Source organism: Arachis hypogaea, chromosome 19 (genome assembly GCF_003086295.3).
Source record: "Arachis hypogaea cultivar Tifrunner chromosome 19, arahy.Tifrunner.gnm2.J5K5, whole genome shotgun sequence".
NCBI lineage: Eukaryota > Viridiplantae > Streptophyta > Magnoliopsida > Fabales > Fabaceae > Arachis > Arachis hypogaea.
The window spans coordinates 12,003,235-12,018,279 of NC_092054.1; the positions used below are offsets into that span (position 1 = coordinate 12,003,235).

At 31.4% G+C, this 15,045-nt stretch overlaps 2 protein-coding genes across 2 annotated transcripts; both read right to left on the reverse strand.

Annotated features, from left to right (window-relative positions):
- Positions 1-77: 77 nt before the first annotated feature.
- On the reverse strand, positions 78-3,294 carry LOC140182139 (uncharacterized). The gene is made up of 4 exons (XM_072228260.1): positions 2,186-3,294; positions 1,703-2,143; positions 1,467-1,527; positions 78-1,136 (listed from the first exon to the last, which is right to left on the reverse strand). The coding sequence occupies exons 1-4, from the start codon at positions 3,292-3,294 to the stop codon at positions 78-80; spliced, it is 2,670 nt and encodes an 889-aa protein (XP_072084361.1).
- Positions 3,295-9,398: 6,104 nt separating this feature from the next.
- Positions 9,399-10,710, reverse strand: LOC112775634 (zinc finger A20 and AN1 domain-containing stress-associated protein 1). The gene has a single exon (XM_025819406.3). It carries the CDS (start codon positions 10,052-10,054, stop codon positions 9,551-9,553), a length of 504 nt encoding a protein of 167 aa, XP_025675191.1. The 5' UTR covers positions 10,055-10,710; the 3' UTR covers positions 9,399-9,550.
- Between the last annotated feature and the right edge of the window lie 4,335 nt (positions 10,711-15,045).

The following is a 15,045-nucleotide window of genomic DNA, read 5'->3' on the forward strand; positions in this document are numbered from 1 at the left end:
GCAATGTCGGGCTTGTGTAGTACTTGTCGTAGTGGATGATCTTTCTTGACATTGATGACATGGCTTTGAAAATAAGGTCAGAGTCTCTGTGCTGAGAAGACTAATGCTAAGGCCAGCTTCTCTATTCTCGGATAATTAAGCTCAGCATTGTGGAGTGTTTTGCTGACGAAGTAGACTGGTTGCTGAATTTTGCTTCTTTCTGTGACAAGAGCCGATCTTATCGCCCAATTAGTAACTGAAAGGTATAGAAATAAATCTTCCCCTTGGAGGGGTTTTTGTAGAATCGGCGGTTGCGAGAGAGTTGTTTTTAGTGTGTTAAAAGCTCTCTCGCAATCGTCGGTCCATTGAAATTTGTTTTTCTTTTTAATTGTTTGGAAAAAAGGATTAGACTTTGAAGCTAAACAAGGTACAAATCTGGATAAAGCAGCAAGTCTTCCTGTGAGGCGTTGGACTTCTTTTATGGTCTTAGGACTTGTCATTTCTAAAACTGCTCGGCATTTGTCGGGGTTTGCCTCGATGCCTCTGTTCGTTAACAAAAAACCCAAGAACTTACCACCTTGTACACAAAAAGCGCATTTTTCTGAGTTCAGGTGCATGTTGTAATGGCTTATCTGGGCGAATATTTCTGTTAACTCGTCAAGATGATTGTTGCCGACCTTTGTTTTGGCGACCATATCATCTACATAAACTTCGATGTTTCTGCCGATTTGTTTGGTGAAAACTTTATCCATAAGGCGTTGGTAAGTTGTCCTTGCATTCTTTAATCCAAAAGGCATAACCTTATAACAGTAGTTTCCGAAGTCAGTAATAAAGGCTGTTTTACATTGATCGGAGGGGTGCATAAGTATTTGGTTGTACCCTGAATATGCATCCATGAAACTTAAGGTAGCGTAACCGGAAGCGTTATCTACCAAAGAGTCTATGGATGGTAAAGGATACGAGTCTTTTGGACATGCTTTATTTAAATCAGTAAAATCGACGCACATGCGCCACTTACCGTTCTGTTTCCTTACCATAACCATATTGGCGAGCCAGGTGGTAAATCTGATCTCTTTGATGAAGTCGGCACTTATCAGTTTTTGTGTCTCCTCCAACGACGCTTTTCGCTTTTCTTTGCCGAGTTTTCGTTTCTTTTGCTGCACAGGTTTTGCAGACGAGTTTATAGCCAGTTTTATGGCTGATGATTTGAGGGTCTATGCCGGGCATGTCCGAAGGTTTCCATGCAAAAAGGTCGGCTTGATTTTGTATGAAGGTGGTGATGGCGTTTAGTTCTTCCTTGCTTATTGATTTACCTACAAAAGTGAACTTGTTAGGGTCATTGTTGAAATAAACCTTTTGTAAGTCGTCAGACGGAGTTGGCCTTTCCCGGAAATCGGCTCTTGGATCTAAGTCGGCTAATGCCGAGCTATTGTGTGTGAGATCGACATTGTTAACTTGCTGTTTTGAATTATTTTGGAACTTCATACCGATGTTGTAACAGTGCTGAGCTTCCTTATGATCTCCATGGATTGTGACGACATGATCGTCCTGTAAAGGGAACTTAACACACAGGTGAACTGTAGAAACAATGGCGCCGAATTTGTTTAAGAAAAGGCGGCCAAGGATAATATTATATGGACTGAAGCAATCTACTACTAAAAATTGTATATCACAAGTTTTTGAAAGAGGATGCTCACCCAGTGTGGTTTGTAACCACACTGACCCTCTTATTGGCACGCGTTCGCCAGAGAAGCCGACCAGATCTCCCCCTGTTGACTGGAGGATGTTGTTACTGAGCTTCATTTTTTGAAATGTTGAGTAGAACAAAACGTCGGCACTACTTCCAGGATCTAGCAGTACTTTTTTGACCAGTAGGTCTCCCAACTGAAGAGTTATAACTACGGGGTCATCCAAGTTCTGTATACTAGAGTTGTAGTCTGCTTGTGTGAATGTGAGTTGCGGCAGTTGTGTTGGATTTTGTGTTTCATTTTGTGGGCCTTCTAACGAGCATATTGATCGGAATGACCTCTTTCTCGCCGAGTTTGAGGAGCCTCCACTCGCGTATCCTCCTGAAATATAATTAATGATCCCTCGTGGCTTTTCATAATTGTTCGCCGACACCTTCTCTTTTCCTCGGTATTGTTGTTCAGATGAGTCTTCGGTCCTGGAAGATATGGAACGTTTTTAGATGTGACCTCCGATGTACTTATCGAGATGGCCTTGCCGAGCTAAGCGTTCCAAGAGATCCTTTGCTATTACACAGTCATCAGTAGTGTAGCCGTGCTTTTGGTGGAAGGCACAGTATTTTGATTTGTCTGCGTTCTTAGTATCTTGATATGTTCCGGCCTTTCTTGGTGGTTTGATGAGTTTTGAATGTAGAATCTCTTTGATGATATCCTCTCGCTTAGTGTTAAACTGTGTGTAAGAGTCAAAACGAGGAGTTAGTTTAAAACTTTTCTTACTAGTTGGAGTTTTATCGTCGTCTCTGTAGGTTGTTCTATCAGACTTCCGAGCTTGTCTGATCTCCTCGATATCGATTTGTCCTTTTGCTTTTTCTCGGAATTCGGCCAGGGTTTTTGGCTTTGCTATCGCAATGGTTTCTTGGAACTTTCCAGGTCGGAGGCTGCTTTTGAGTGCGTGCAAATGGACTTCTGGATAGAGATCAGGTATACTGATGGCTATTTTGGTGAAGTGAGTCATATAGTCTTTCAGGCTTTCGTTCTGCCCCTGCTTGATAGTGTTCAAATAGTCAGAGTCATGCAAATATATTGCGGATCCGGTGAAGTTCTCTTCAAACAGCTTAGCTAGTTGTTGAAATCGCGAAACAGAACCTGCAGGCAAAGCACACAACCAATCAAGTGCAGGACCGTCTAAATAATTTAGAAAACAACGGCATAAAATAGTGTCGGATGCACCGTTAACGATCATTATTGATCGGAACTTCTTGAGAAATTTCTTCGGGTCTCCGAGTCCATCATAAGGTGTGAGGGTTAGTGGCAGAGTGAATCTCTTTGGCAACTCAAAGTTCATCACCTCTTCGGTGAAGGGTCCTACAAGATCATCAGGTCCTTCTTTTTCATCTTCGGGATGGATTACATCAGCTCGGATAGTCTCCGAGACATGAGAGGGTGAATGATGCTCATCATCCTCTGGTTGCTGGCGGTGGACGTCGTTGTGTTCTGTCCGAACATGGTTCAGTTCGGCGATTTGAGCGGCCATTATTTGGTTTTCATCAGCTATCCGTTGATTGGCTTGTTGTAGCTCGGCTACCATCCGCATGAGTTCGGATAATGAAGGAGGTGGTACGTCAGCCATGGGTACAAACAGAAACAATGGGACCAAAAGAGGAAATTCTATATCTTCGGCCCCACGGTGGGCGCCAATTGATCTTGCTTGCGAAATAAGAGTGTCAACCGAGTTATGTCCTCAGAGGCTGAGCGCCTAACCCTCGAATCCGAGCTTTTTCTTTGTCTTGAGGTGTGAAGGTATGAGCAATGAAGAGGAGGGGGAGTGTACCTGCAAAGGCACTCCGAAGCTTAAGTCAGTATGATGTCTAGTTTTTCAATGAGTTTAAAAGAATACTTTACCTTGCTTTATATCCTCGGCTATTTGTCCGTTATGCTTTTAATATTAAGGTCGGTTATAAAATAGCGGACAACGTCTATTTATTCGTCTACTGTTACATCGTTGGTCACGATGAGAACACTTTTAGCCGAGTTATGGCTCATGAATGGACGAGCTTATAATGGATTGTGCCGAGTTATAGCTCATGAATGAGTGAACCTGTAACGGACTATGCCGAGTTATAGCTCATAAAGCGGCGAGTTTGTAACGGATTTCACCGAGTTATATCTCATTTATTATGATCATATCAAGATGATTAAATGATTCTGTGATTTTATTTTTAGAGTAAACTAGAGTGAGACCCACGCAATGCGTAGAGAGGTAGATTATTTATAGAGTAAATTCTCATAGTGGTCCTCGAGATTGACGCCGTGCACCAAAATCGTCCATGAGATTCCAATTACACCAATTACGTCCCTGAGATTGGAAAAATTGCACCATAGTAGTCCCTGACCCGTTTTCCGTTAACGACGCACTGACGTGGCTTGATGATGTGGACCTTTAGTGACATGTGCCACCTCATGGTTTGGCCACGTGTAACGGTATGATGACATGTCGGTCAACGACACGTGGCATGCTGACATGGATGGGTATGCCACGTGTCACAATGCTATTTTGCCACGTGTCAGATTATGCTACGTGTCGCAATGCTATTTGTCCACGCGTCATCCACTATGCCATCGTTACATGTACACCAAATTAGTCCCTTACTTTGCATCAAATGACTTATTTTAGTCCCTAAAATTGAATTTCGTGCACCAAATTAGTTCCTTCATCAGTTTTTTCTCATTCTTTTTATAAATTTAAAATTCTTAATATTTTTTTATACACTAATTTTAATTATATTTTTTATTATACATATTTTATGAGTAAATGCCCAAAATGGTCCCTAAATTTTAAATCACTATTTAATTTAGTCCTCGACTTTTTAAAATGACCAATTAAATACCTAAAATTCGAAAAAGTGCATCTCCGTTAGTTCTTTGCAGAAGTGCCGTCTAAACGTTGATGATGTGGCATTCCACCTGTATGCAGATGTCTGCCAAACTTGAATTTGATTCAAATTGATACCTGAAATTGCTTAATAATATCCAAATTAATCCATTTTCAATTATAAAACCCTAATCCCCAAATTATTGTCTTCTCTTCTTCGCTCTCTGCTGTTTTCTTCTCTTCTTCGTTCTCTCCGCTATCTTCCAGTTCATATTCATCCTGAACTACAACATCAGTACACTTACCTAAAAACTATTTTAATTACAAGTTAATGTGGTTGGATTAATTTTAAGTTCAACACAGATTTAAATTATATGTATCCTTACAGGTTCGTCCATTAAGCTAAAATATATTTTTCACTTTTAAGAAGGTAACCATTGTCATCATCTTCAAGGTCTTAACATCACTTTCTAAATTTGTCATTTTTCAATTGAACTCATGCAAAATTTTTTGTGAAATGGGTGCTGCACAAACTGGTTCTTCACCTCCATCAACCCAACAGAAAAAATTACAATGAATTCCATACTGCAAAGTAAAAAATGTAGGTGAATCCAAACTCAAAGTGAAACTATCTTAACATTTTCTTTAAAGCCATAACCTTACCTCATAGTTTGTACAACCATAAAATAGTCTATCAAGATTCTCTGTCATCGTTGAGTATTTCATTACCATCTGAAGTCTGCAATTACAGAAAACGACATTCTTACCTCCCCTATTGCACATTCTTTTGCTGCCATAAAGTCTCCCTAAAGAGTTAGTTGTTCTTACTTGAGCTACTTTGGCTTCTCTCCCACCACCCATCATCACTCATGCGAACGAGAAAACAAGATGAACTGGAAGATAGTGGAGAGGTCGAACAAGATAGCGGAGAGGTTGAAGAAGAGAAGAAGACAGCAGAGAGATCGAAGAAGAGAAGACAATAATTTGGGGATTAGGGTTTTATAATTGAAAATGGACTAATTTGGATATTATTAAGCAATTTCAGATACCAATTTGAATCAAATTCAAGTTTGGTACACATCAGCATATAGCTGGAATGTCACATCATCAATGTTTAGACGGCACTTCTACAAGGGACTAACGGAGATGCGCTTTTTCGAATTCCAGGGATTTAATTGGTCATTTTAAAAAATCGAGGACTAAATTGAATAGTGATTTGAAATTCAGGGACCATTTTGGGCATTTACTCCATATTTTATAATAAATTTTTTGATTAATAATGTTAACTTGTATCATTAGTACATGTTAACTAAAACCAAAATTTTATCATTGTCTCTTGTATTTATTTGTATCTGTTTTAATACTGTTCAAGTCATGATTACAATAAGTACTTATATTGATTAATAGTGTAATATATGAAAAAGCCGCCTAACTAAGTTATAGATAAAATGAATTGTTATAATTGACAGTATAAATCTATCTCATTAATTTAGTGAGAAGTTAATTATATAGGAAATCGGACATTCTTAAAATGGATGGGAATAATGAATTTATATTAGATAATAAGTTCCTTATCAAGAATTTCTAAAATATTTATTAAAATGTTAAATATTAAAAAAATATATTAAGGAATATTATTATATTCTTTTATCAAATATAGGAGACTCGAACCCGCAATCTCTTAATTGAGTATAGGGAGACTATGCCATTTGAGATATAACTCATTAGCATTATTATTATACTCTTAACTTACACTCTTTATTAAATCAATATAAATATGTCACATAATTCTTTTAATAAAATATTGTAGAAAAGAATTGTATAATTAAAACTAATATTTTAAAAATATTTTATAAAAACACTTGTATTTAAATAACTTGTGAAAAGATAAAATTAAAATTAGTGTATTCAAATATATAATGAGAATTTTAAATTTATAAAAAAATGAGAAAAAACTGATGAAGGGACTTATTTGGTGCACAACATTCAATTTCAGGGTCTAAAATGAGTCATTTGATGCAAAGTAAGAGACCAATTTGCTACACATGTAATGATGACATAGTGGATGACACGTGGACAAATAGCATTGCGACACGTGGCATACCCATCCATGTCAGCATGCCATGTGTCGTTGACCGACACGTCATCATACTGTTACACGTGGCCAAACCATGAGGTGACACATGTCATCAAAGGTCCACGTCATCAAGCTACGTCAACGTGTTGTTAACGAAAAACAGATCAGGGACGTAATTGGTGCAATTGAAATCTTAGGGACGATTTTGGTGCACGGCGTCAATCTCGGGGACCATTATGGAGATTTACTCATTATTTATACTATATAGTATATTTTAATAAATGTTATATTAAAAATATTTTAGAGAACATATTATAAATAGATTTTGAATTTATTTATTTTTAAAAAAGACATAGGTTATTTATATTAGTTATACAAAACTGCATTTTTTTTTCATTTTTGGATTTGCATTAATGGTTACACTTTGTCTTTTTTGCGGTTTTTTTGTTTGTAAATAATGAAAAAAATAAATGAATGAGAATGAAAAACATATAAAAATGTTATATTAAATTTAAGAAATTTTTGACAATTAGTATAAGATATTAAGAAATGAAGAGTAGTAAGAGTCTTAATATGTATAAGTTGTAGAATTTGAATATTTGTAACTGAAATTTTTTATAATTATTATTATTATGACACTTTTAATGTATGTTTATTGCATTTAATTAGTACTTGATATTTCAATTGAATAATAATAGATAAGAGTTTTTTGTTTTAATTTTTTTAAAATATTTTACTAAATAGTGATTGGTTGATTTTCATCTAGCAATTTTGGGTATTAACTCTTCCGGTCTGTCATTACTACTGCAAATCCTTCTACAACAAAGAGAATAAGACATGGTCAAAGAATGATAATCCATTCTAAGTAAATTGTGGAAGCAATACTGCATATGTGGAATAACAATTTGAAAAAGAGAAACACGTAAATGTAAATTATGGAAGAAGTACTCCACATGTAAAATAACAATTTATAATTTGATGATAAAATATTGCAATCGATAGATATAGGGAGCAATAATTTTAAATGCACATTAATTTTGGTTGTGAGTGTTGGACAGAACCGTTTACAAAAGAAGAATACATAAACTTGTGCTACTTGCAATGAGTTCACAATTAAAATATTATTATTTATAACAAATAAATAGGGCTATTGAAAATGATATTGAACAATAAGAAGAGTAAACGGCAAAGTTGAAAATCTTTAGGAAGATACCTGGGACAAATTTCCTGCATTGGCGTTGCCGAATAGTGACGTTGGTCTGAGACCCAGAATTGAGCTCTGGAGAACCGTTTACAAAAGAGGAATACATAAACTTGTGCTACTTGTAATGAGTTCACAATTAAAATCTTATTATTTATAACAAATAAATAGGGCTATTGAAAATGATATTGAATAATGAGAAGAGTAAACGGCAAAGTTGAAAATCTTTAGGAAGATATCTGAGACAAATTTCCTACATTGGCGGCGCCAAATGGTGAAGTTGGTCTGAGACCCAGAATCGAGGTCTGGCAGGAAAACCGCAAGAGGAGGAATGGAGTTTGCCCTGCAATTTATGCAATGCGGCTCCGCTGTTGCAATGCGGCTCCGCTGGAGATGGACATCGCGATGTACAATTTGTTTTGAGGAAAAAACAATGGCTCATGGAACCGAAAGAAGATGAAGGAAATAGGATCTTGGTATGGAGAGGTGCTAAGAGGGTGAAGGTTTGAGAAAGGTAATAAACTCTTTGTTTTGAGAGCTTTTTGTTGGGGTAAATGTTAATTTGTGTTTTTGTTGTTTTAGAAATAAGGATTGAATTAGAAAAAGTTAATTTGTTGGTTTTTATTGTATTTTTTAGTTGTTTTTTGTATTTTTTTATGTGAAAATAAAAGTTGATTTGGCAAGATTTGAGTGGTGGATTCTAACATTTTGCCAAGTAAGCGTTGGTACTAACATGACGTTAGTAGAAGAAGAGAAATAACTTAGAAGCAATGTGAGTAGACCTATGTACCTACTTTTATATATTAAGAATAGATAGCCATTTTCGATCATAAAAGTTTTAAGTGCCGACAAAATTGACCAAGACTAATTTAAACAAGATTTACAACCAAAAAAGATTAACTCCACTTGATAAATCTAACCAATCATTAAATTTAAAATTAATTCTATTAAAAATTTTATAAATTTTATAAAATATATTTTTCTTTCATCTTTTCCATCCCAATATTTTACCAAAACCAAATTCATCATACCCTCCCATCTCCATTTTATGTTTGGTAAATTAAAAAGATCATATGCTTGTACTTACAATTTTTAAAAGATCGAAATATTTCTAAAAGTAACTAAGATAAAAAAATTTTAAAATTAATTCTATTAAAAATTTTATAAAATTTATAAAATATATTTTTCTTTCATCTTTTCCATCCCAATATTTTACCAAAACCAAATTCATCATACCCTCCCATCTCCATTTTATGTTTGGTAAATTAAAAAGATCATATGCTTGTACTTACAATTTTTAAAAGATCGAAATATTTCTAAAAGTAACTAAAATAAAATTTTTTAAAATTAACTTGTACTTTTCAAAATTTAAACGTCTAATATAACCTTATATATTAACTAACTTTCAAATTTAATACTTATATTTTTTTTTGACTAAATTTAATACTTGTATTTATATTTATTATAATATTTTAAATTTTAAAAACTATTTTACCAAACACAATTATTATTATTTATATTTATTAAAAATTATTTTTAATTTGATTTACTAAACATAAATAATATAATTTTTAAAAAATTATATTTTAAAAATTAATTTTTATAAACTACTTTTAAAAAATATTAATCCTTGTCATTCCTAAACAGAACTATCAATCTAACACCCTAAAATTCTCAAGTGGCCTAAAACAAAGAGAATTGATCAACCCATCATAATACAAATCCAATTAAGAAACCTAAAACTTGTCGAGCTTATCTGCTTTCACAACAGGATTAGCCTTGGAAATCGCGTCACGTCCAACGCCCTTGAAATCAAACGGACAATCGTGCCTCTCTGGATAACGGTGAACCCCGCAGAACGTCGCTCCACACTTGCAAACGAAACCCGTCAGCCCAACCTTCTTGTTGCAACCACGGCACCGGTTCGAGGGCTTCACGGGACCGGAAGGCGCTGCTGCGGCAGCGGAGGAAGAAGGAGGCTCCGCCGCAGGAACGACAGAGGAGTCGGTGGTGTCCGAAGAAGGAGAGGACCCGGAAGCAACGCAGCCATGGAGAAGGGTTTTCTCAACGACGACTTTGGCTGAAGCGGCACGCTGTTCTTCAAGGAAGAGATCTCTGAAGCACTTGGAGCAGAGGTTTCTGTTGCCGGCGGTGCCGAAGAAGCCGCAACCGTTGGCGCATGGTCTTGGCTCCGAAGGTTGGTAGCTTGTGCTGTTGTCGTTGTTATGCTCAGAAGCCATTCGATGAAATGCTTCAGTGACCCAGAAAGCGAAAACGGTGGTTGTTTATGTTTCACTTGTTTGTGTTTTGTGTTAGGGTTTCAGAGAAAGAGAGAGAGATATTTGAAGAGTGGGAATTACGTGACGGTGGTGCTAAGTTTGGTAGCTTTATAATGGCGTATCCGAAGAATCTACCCCAGATTTTCGTGTGGAATTAAGATAAAGATGTTGCTGATTTGCTTCCTACTCTGCTTTCCTTTTTTATCTTTTAAATGTTTTAATTTATATTTTAATTTTTTGTTAATAAAAAAAGATTTTAATGTCGGGTTCGGTATTCTACATAGAGATTACTGTTATGTCGTTCATTAAGTCGGTTGTGATAGGAATATTTTATTCGTTAAATTTTGAAATCAAATCTTTAATGTGCACGAATAATTATCTTACCGATACATTAGGATCACTTCACTAAACTTTTAGTGGTAAGATTTTATTGAAGATTTTATTTTAATTTATTGTACTATGAATAATACTTTCATTTATGCTAATAAATTATAACTCAAATGGCATAGTCTTTTCATACTCAAGTAAGAGGTTGAGGGTTCGAGTTTCCAATGTTTGGTAAAAAAAATAATACTTTCATTTATAACGTTGAAATATCTAATTCAATAAACAATTACAGATTTTCTTTGTATCCAATCACAATTATGTACTAAGGAATAAATTTGAGTACATAACCATTCATAATTTTCGTAAATGCATCAAAATAAAATCGTATACTATTATAATTATGAATGTATCTTTACTCAACTACTTATTAATCATGTGTTGATATATAGATAAAAATATTTTTTTAAAGATATTAATTTCATACAAAATTATTTTGGAATCAAACTATATTTACTAGCGGCTCAACAGGCACTTTTTTATTGAGTTAAAAAATTATTTTTATATTTTTATTTTTAAAATTATAAATTTAATATCAATAATTAAAAAATAATTTATAAATAAATTTAAATTAAAAAATTAAAGAAAAATTTGTTGTTATTATATGTAATAAAGTTAAGATACAAATTTATTAATATTATTTACAAATTAGTTATTTATATATTAAATTTATTTATTTTTTTAATTTTATTTAATTTAAAATAAATTTAAAAATTCATATTCATATTCAAAATATTTTTTTATACATAATTTTAATAGATAAAAAATTATTTCTTTAACTTTATATTAAATATTTTTAATTTTTTTTAATTTTATTATTATTTTAAAATTATTAATTTTTATTTTGATTATATCGTCTCATCATATTATACACTATTATTTTCTCTTATTATTTTTTACATATATAACTATTATTGTCTCGCCGTCACTATTATGTTGCATTGTTTTATTCTTTTTTTTTTTCTTCTTCTATTAACCCCAACCGCAATCAATTACCACCATATCATATTACCATTATCGGCTATCGCAGCTCTCATTTTTGTTTATCACTTTGATTCAGACATATCCATTGTGTTAACTTTTGAGTTGTTACAGATTTGTTAAAAGAATTATTTTTTTTGTTTGATTTAGATATCTAAATGTATAACTATTATAAAGATACTTATTTTTCATTCTTACTTGTTAAGTCATATTTTATCTTTTAAAAAAATTAAGATATCAAGCATTTAAAAAGTTTGTATAGAATAATTAAATAAAAAATAAAAAATTTATTAGTTATTTAATTTCTTTAATATATAGAATAATTGAATTTAAATTAATTTAGGTATAATACTAAAATCATTATGTTGTTACTATGTGTAACAATGAAAATAAAAATTTATAAATATTTGTAAATTTATTTATCTCTCTAATTATATTTAGTTTGAAGCAGATATAAAAATTTATATTTAAATCACTCTTTCTCTCACATAATTTTAATAGCTAAAAAAATTTTATTTCTTATGATTTACTATTGTATAAAATAATTTTTGTACCAATATATCAGGATTCATTTTACATATAATATTCATTCATCTGAGTTCATTCATAAAGTACCTTATAAAAATTATATTTAAGTAATTTTTTTCTCTTATAATCATTTTATATTTTGGGATTCAGAATTTTGTATTTTTATTTTTATTCAAGTTTTATTTTTATGTTTTATTTTAGTTCTGTTAATAATAAAAAAGTTTTAACATTAGTTTTAATATTTAACTTTTAGGATAATTAAAAAGATGGGATAATTAAAAAGATGGGATATTTTTTATAAATATGATAATTAAAAAACTATTTATTATAAAACAAGTTAAGTCAATTTCTTGGCTATAAGAATATATATAATTCACTCTTGAATGTAATCAAAATAAATATTTATTTAATTTTTTAAATTTTATATTAATTATTAAAATCATGATATAATGGATGTACTCCTATTAAAAAAATAAAAATAACTTCATAACTATTTTTTTTGTTGAAAGAAAACATGACTCAATGTCTCAATGACTATAAAGTATAATTTAAACAACTATAAATAAGTAACATAAGTAATAAAAAACGGACATAAAATTTAATTTTTTTGTTATTTCGTATAAAAATAAATATAATAAAATAAATCAATGTTCTCATATATAATGACATAAAATTTAACATTATCCTTTTCTAAAGCCATCTATTTTTTTAGTTTTTATCCTTATTTTTGTACTTTATTTTAATTTTATTAAATAAAAAAATACCAATGTCATTTAACTTTAATTTTTAACTTTTATTATAAATAAAATATGTGACTTTGAATGTTTTAGATAATAAGGAAAAACTCATAATAAAAAAGAGTTAAGTTTACTGATTCGTTATGGTTATCGGAGTGTAGATGATTCACATAAAAGCTATGAAGTACGGACACTTTGCTGAGTTACCGTGTCTACGTGTCGGACACATTTTGGACACGACACTTACCGACACGCGTGTCTGCTGTGTCCAAACCGTGTCTCAATAAAAAATAAAAAATTCTTCTTCAGACACACTTGAACACACCTAAATACCACCACGTGTCAGCGTGTCCGATCTTATTCTTGATATATATTCTTAAAATAAATTTAGATATAGTATATATTATTATTTATTAAAACAAAAAATATTTTAAATACTTGATATAATTAAAATAAGACATTAAAAATAATTTAAAAAATTAATTTATATTTTAATATTAATAAAATATTAAAATATCATTATGGTTTATCTAAAAAATACTTTATATTTTATATGTATGCCTGTCCCCGTGTCATGTAAGATTTTAAAATTCACGTGTCGACGTGTCCCGTGTCGTGTCGTGTCCCGTATCCGTGTCAAAGTAACCATATTTTTTTTTTAAACTTTTATTATTAAAGTAGTATTCACTTTTGAGTGTAATAATTATGAACTAATAGAGTCACCAAAAAAAATTATGAACTAATAAATATATTCAAGAAGCCTAACAATTATGTCTAAAACGAGTTCAATAATTATGGACTTTTTTACGTATATACGCACGGAAAATTCATTTATTCTCAAAATGCGCATATGTGAAAATCATTCTCAAGATACGCAGGGTCATTTTTTTTATTGCGGCCAGGAAATGGGAGCACCATGTCACTTAGAGCAGGCACGAAATGGAGATCCATCTCAGACGTGGCAGCAGCTAAATGGACAGACTAAATCAGAGACGACAAACACGATTTGGGGCACGACAGAGGTGTTTCATGTGCATTTCAGTAAAAAAAAAAAAGTCAAATATATGAAGTGTGTGTTTGGCAAACGGTAGAGAAAAGAGAAGTGATTCCACTTCTGACGTTTACGTGAAGCTAAAATTTATTGTTTCTGCGTTTATGTTTATGGTGACTAGTTACTGTTAAAAAATTAGATGATAAATTTAGTTCATATAATATATGTTGTTGGTTTTATGAAATTTTTATTCTCTCCTATCTGAATGCGCTTTCTTTTTCCTATACTTTGATGTACTCTATTTTTGTTTTGTACAAAAAAATTTATTTTTTATTCGACTTTTTACAATTTGTAATTATAATTATTATATAATAATAAAATAGTATTATACAAAAATGATAAAAAAATAATAAAAAAATATTAGACATAAAAAGCGGTCAATGATAAAAAAAAGTTAATATGAACAAAGAAATAATAAAAATTACAAAAAATAATAATATATATGAAAAATCAGAAGTGAAATAATATAAAAATTATTTATGATATAAATAAAATAAATATAATAAAAGATAAAAATATAAAAGAAAATACTATAAATTTTATAATGTCAAATAAAATAAAAATATTCTATAAATAAGTAAAAATAGAATCATAAATAATAAAAATTTATAGTTTAAAATAATATTAAATCACAGAATACTGATAATACTAAAAAAATTTATAATATTTTCTTTTATATTTTTATTTTTTATTGTATTTATTTTATTTATATGATAAATAATTTTTATATTATTTTACTTCTGATTTTTTATGTATATTATTATTTTTTACAATTTTTATTATTTCTTTGTTCATATTAACTTTTTTTTATCATTGACTGTTCTTTATGTCTAATATTTTTTTATTAATTTTTTTATCATTTTTGCATTATAGTATTTTGTTATTATATAATAATTACAATTACAAATGGTAAAAATTCGAATAAAAAATAAATTTTTTTGTATTCAGATAGAAAAGAATAAAATTTCATAAAACCAACCATGTGAACGAAATTTTTCATCTAATTTTTTAACAGTAATCAGCCACCATAAACATAAACACAGAAGCAACAAATTTTAGTTTCACGTGAACGTGCATTCAGAGGTGGAACCGCTTCTCTTTTCTCTAACCGTTTGTCAAACACACACTTCATATATTTGGCTTTTTTTTACTGAAATGCCCAATGGAAACACCTCTGCCGTGCCTCAAATGGGTGTTCATGGATCGGATCGTATACGCAGATCCGCGGTAAATATCCGCATCCGATTCGAAAATTACGGATACGATTCGAT